The sequence below is a fragment of the Etheostoma spectabile genome, unplaced genomic scaffold, assembly GCF_008692095.1.
Source record: "Etheostoma spectabile isolate EspeVRDwgs_2016 unplaced genomic scaffold, UIUC_Espe_1.0 scaffold00004855, whole genome shotgun sequence".
NCBI lineage: Eukaryota > Metazoa > Chordata > Actinopteri > Perciformes > Percidae > Etheostoma > Etheostoma spectabile.
Genome location: NW_022603201.1, coordinates 9,679 through 13,450, shown reverse-complemented (window position 1 = coordinate 13,450; position 3,772 = coordinate 9,679). Strand labels below are relative to the sequence as shown.

General features: G+C 45.1%; 1 protein-coding gene across 1 annotated transcript; it reads left to right on the top strand.

Annotated features, from left to right (window-relative positions):
- Positions 1-1,578: 1,578 nt before the first annotated feature.
- LOC116677319 (forkhead box protein L1-like) lies at positions 1,579-3,497 on the top strand. The gene is given in 2 exon segments (XM_032507880.1): positions 1,579-1,935; positions 1,937-3,497. Coding segments are annotated over 2 exon segments (1,161 nt in total). The 5' UTR covers positions 1,579-1,779; the 3' UTR covers positions 2,942-3,497.
- Positions 3,498-3,772: the final 275 nt, after the last annotated feature.

Here is a 3,772-nt window from a genome sequence, read left to right as displayed (position 1 = left end):
TCTCTACTAGTCCTGGTCTTGGACTTGACTACAGCCCTGATCAGCACTGCATGATCAGTGTGAGAAATCATTTTACATCATTTACAAAGCTCTCAGTTCAGAAGAGCTTGAGTAATGCTTCAAATGAATTAGCAATATTTTCTAGTTTTTAATCTCCCGAGTGCCACAGCTCACTGTACCGTCTGGGGACGTGCAAAAGACCATTTTTTAAGAAATAGTTCTAACCATGCAATGGCAACAAAGACCAAGGCTACTGTTTCCCGCCCTTTGCATGATTAAAAAAGCATGACCTGAGAGGCAAGGAGATGATCCATTTCTTCCTAAACTAACTTTAAGATTCTCCAGGTGGGCTTTTTTTTGCCTGATCTAAGTTTAGTTCAGTTTAACGTAAAAGATGCTGACCTTCAGCATACTCGTGCTGCATGGTTACTTTCAAGATCCCTTAAATCCCCATTAAAAAATAATAATAATATGATATATATATATATATATATATATATATATATATATATATATATAAAAATACAGTTTTGACTGTGTTATTGCATGTCTCATCTAATCTTCTCCCTCCCGGTTGGTCCTCCACATAAAGGCTGCAGAACGGTTCCTTAGCCGTGCTAGAATTAGCAGATGAAGCCAGCCAATGATTCCGTTTTAAAGTGTGCTAGCAGCCAGCCGGCTCCCAACAACCTGCTTCACAGGTCTGGAGATGACAACTCAGCAGCTGGGCACGGATCTCAGAGTCGGCAAATCTGCTGAAAGCTTTCTGTCTTTTTGGTTTGGACGCACAACTAGATGGGCCAAGTTATAACGTGAACCTAAATTGATTGGGGACTATTCAGAGTTTTAACTGTCACACAATGCATGCTGGGAAGTAGGCTAATGTGTTCCTCTTAGATCCTTAGAAAAGGGTTTTGAGGGAGTTTTAGTGAACACTCAGGATGACATTTAATCAACTCATCTCAATTTACAAGACTTTCAGGAATAACAGTTCTGAAAAGGATTTTAATTTTAGGGTGTCTTATGTATCATATAATATTGATGATACAAGATTAGTTGATTTCACTAAACTTCCAAATGATGTGCATCATCAAACATTTCTTATAATAATAATAATAATAATAATAATAATAATAATAATAATAATAATAATTCAAGAAAATTGAAAATGTATGCGTATAAAGCAGCTGTAGTACTGCAGTAGTTATTGTGATAATATCTTGTCAGTCATCCATCATTTCCTGTGTCCTCAGATCTGGAATCAAACGTGGTGTTATTTTCCCGTCTCTCCGCGCCCCCCCAGTCCGGACCGGCCCTGTTTGCTTGTTCTCTCTGTGTGAGCAGCTCTCAGCGTCAGGGGGGACGTGATATTTCAAACAGCACATCAGTGCGTTTATGTATTGGGTGCCCGGAAATTTTTCCAAATAAACACAGCTTGATTCGACCTGGGTGGGCAGACTTATCAAGCGACTAATTCTATAAACAGATGAGGGAATAACCCGGCACCTCATTGGTTGTTGGGCAGAGGTGGTGGGGGGCCATGAGGGAGTTTCAGCGCAATGAAATTTTAATTAATGTGGGTGGGCTGAGAACACCGCCGACTGTTTATGATGGACAATTTATTTCCCAATGCAAAGTCAACATAACACAGCAAACGTACAACAATTATTAACATTTTTCTGGGGGCCCTCATGAGGCTGGGGAGTCAGTCAGTGGCGGAGAGGAGCTCCGGGAGCAGGCTTAACTTTCCCCGGGACACGAAACAGCTTCCCCGGAGTCATGACTCTCTACCACGGTCGCCTGCCGTCTCTCGGAGTGCCATCGGCTCTGAGCTTCTCCGCCCCCCCACTCATCTACTTGTACGGGGGGGACAGCGGAGCAGTGGTGCCTGCTGCCCTGAGCTTCATGCCGGCCCGCCAGCAGCCTCCGCAGAAGCCCGCCCTATAGCTACATTGCGCTCATCGCCATGGCCATCAAGAGCGCACCGGAGCAGCGCGCGACGCTCAGCGGCATCTACCAGTTCATCATGGAGCGCTTCCCCTTTTACCACGACAACAAGCAGGGCTGGCAGAACTCCATCCGCCACAACCTCTCCCTGAATGACTGCTTCATTAAGGTGCCCAGAGAGAAGGGCCGGCCCGGCAAAGGCAGCTACTGGACCCTGGACACCAAGTGCCTGGATATGTTTGAGAACGGCAACTACCGTCGGAGGAAGAGGAAGACGAAGAGCCAGCAGGACGCTCTGAACTCCAAAACCGGCGGACACAAGCGCACGAAGGGCCCGGGCCCAACCACGGACCCTCAATCCTCTCTGAACCATCATACTGGCTCCGGAGCAGAGGAACCAGCGGGGCAGGATGCGGAGAGGATGGAGACACAAGGAGACAAAAAAGCGATTCTCGTCCCGTTTAACCACGCGGAACCTTCGCAAAATCCCTCCATACAGAGACCTAAAGTGTCCCCTAACCAAGACAGCATCGGGAGGGTGCGTGACGGCCCCCTGCCTACATGTCCCGCTCTGAGACATACTCCGCTGTGCATGGACGGCGCAAATGTCCCAGGCGCGTCCGGCCCCCGGGAGCCAGAGGAGAGACGGTCGGCGTTCAGCGGTAGAGAAACAGAGAGAGGTCCAATCTGCGCCGTCAGTTGCGCAGGAAACACTAACTTGGCTGCACTCGCGCGGGACAGGCCGAAAGGAAATGTACCGAGCAGGGATAAATCGAAAGGTTTTAGCATCGAGAGCATCTTGTCGAAAAGTGAAGACGAAATGCGCAGCAGCGTCCTCGGTTTGTCAGCGGAGACATGCGCAGAGCGCACGAGCCCTGAGTTGAGCTCGTCCGTGGTGTTCGGGGCTCGGCCGCATCAGTGGTACCAGATGGGATTCCCTCTCTGCTCTTACCTGTCACTCACACACCGCGACAAAGTACTGCATTTTAAATGAGTACACATATGAATTTCATGACTTTAATGTATTTTACACACGGATTCGTGGAAGTGTGTAACTAGCTTTGCTTGATGACATTTTCAGGATCTTTGTCATCTTCATCATCTACAGAAATATTCAGACAATGACAAACAGCAGCAGAAGTCTTTTAGAATCACTTTTACGCATGCGTAATTGTCAGTGGTTGTTGTTTGTGGCTGTTATTCCGATAACTGTTACTCCTCAAAGTCTATGGCTGCCCAATTTAATGCTTCACAAAACCAAAAGGTAAAAATATGAATGGATGTTGTCATTGTCATGTGAGTATTAAGGCAAAGCTCATATATAAAATGTTTCTCTCCCATTCATGAGGATGAAAGCCTTTAGAGTAAATCTGTTATGTAGTATGAATGTCATGGCTGGGCCTGTGCAGCCTATGAACTCCAGAGATGCCGCACAATATGAGAATAAATGTAGTACTCAATAATGTAATCAAATGCTATTTTACATTCGACTCTGCTCTGAATTCCATATGAATTATTATGTGCAAAATAAAGATTAGATTGGTAATAAAGTGACAGCATGATTTATTTACAGGCATATTGTTGCTATAGTTGAATGAAATGTCACCTTAAGATTTCTCTTTTTTTATAACAAAAAGAAACATACAAATGCCTTTATTTATTTGTCTTATTTTGTTTACCTCTGAGATATAAAGCTAGTGATGTTCATTGAGTATTGCCAGGCCTCAGCTGTAGAGGACTTTCAGGTTTTCTGTCCTGCACCCTACTATTCAAAATACGTTATTTATCTAAAGTGATTGGATAAAGACATCAGGGACTAACCGTG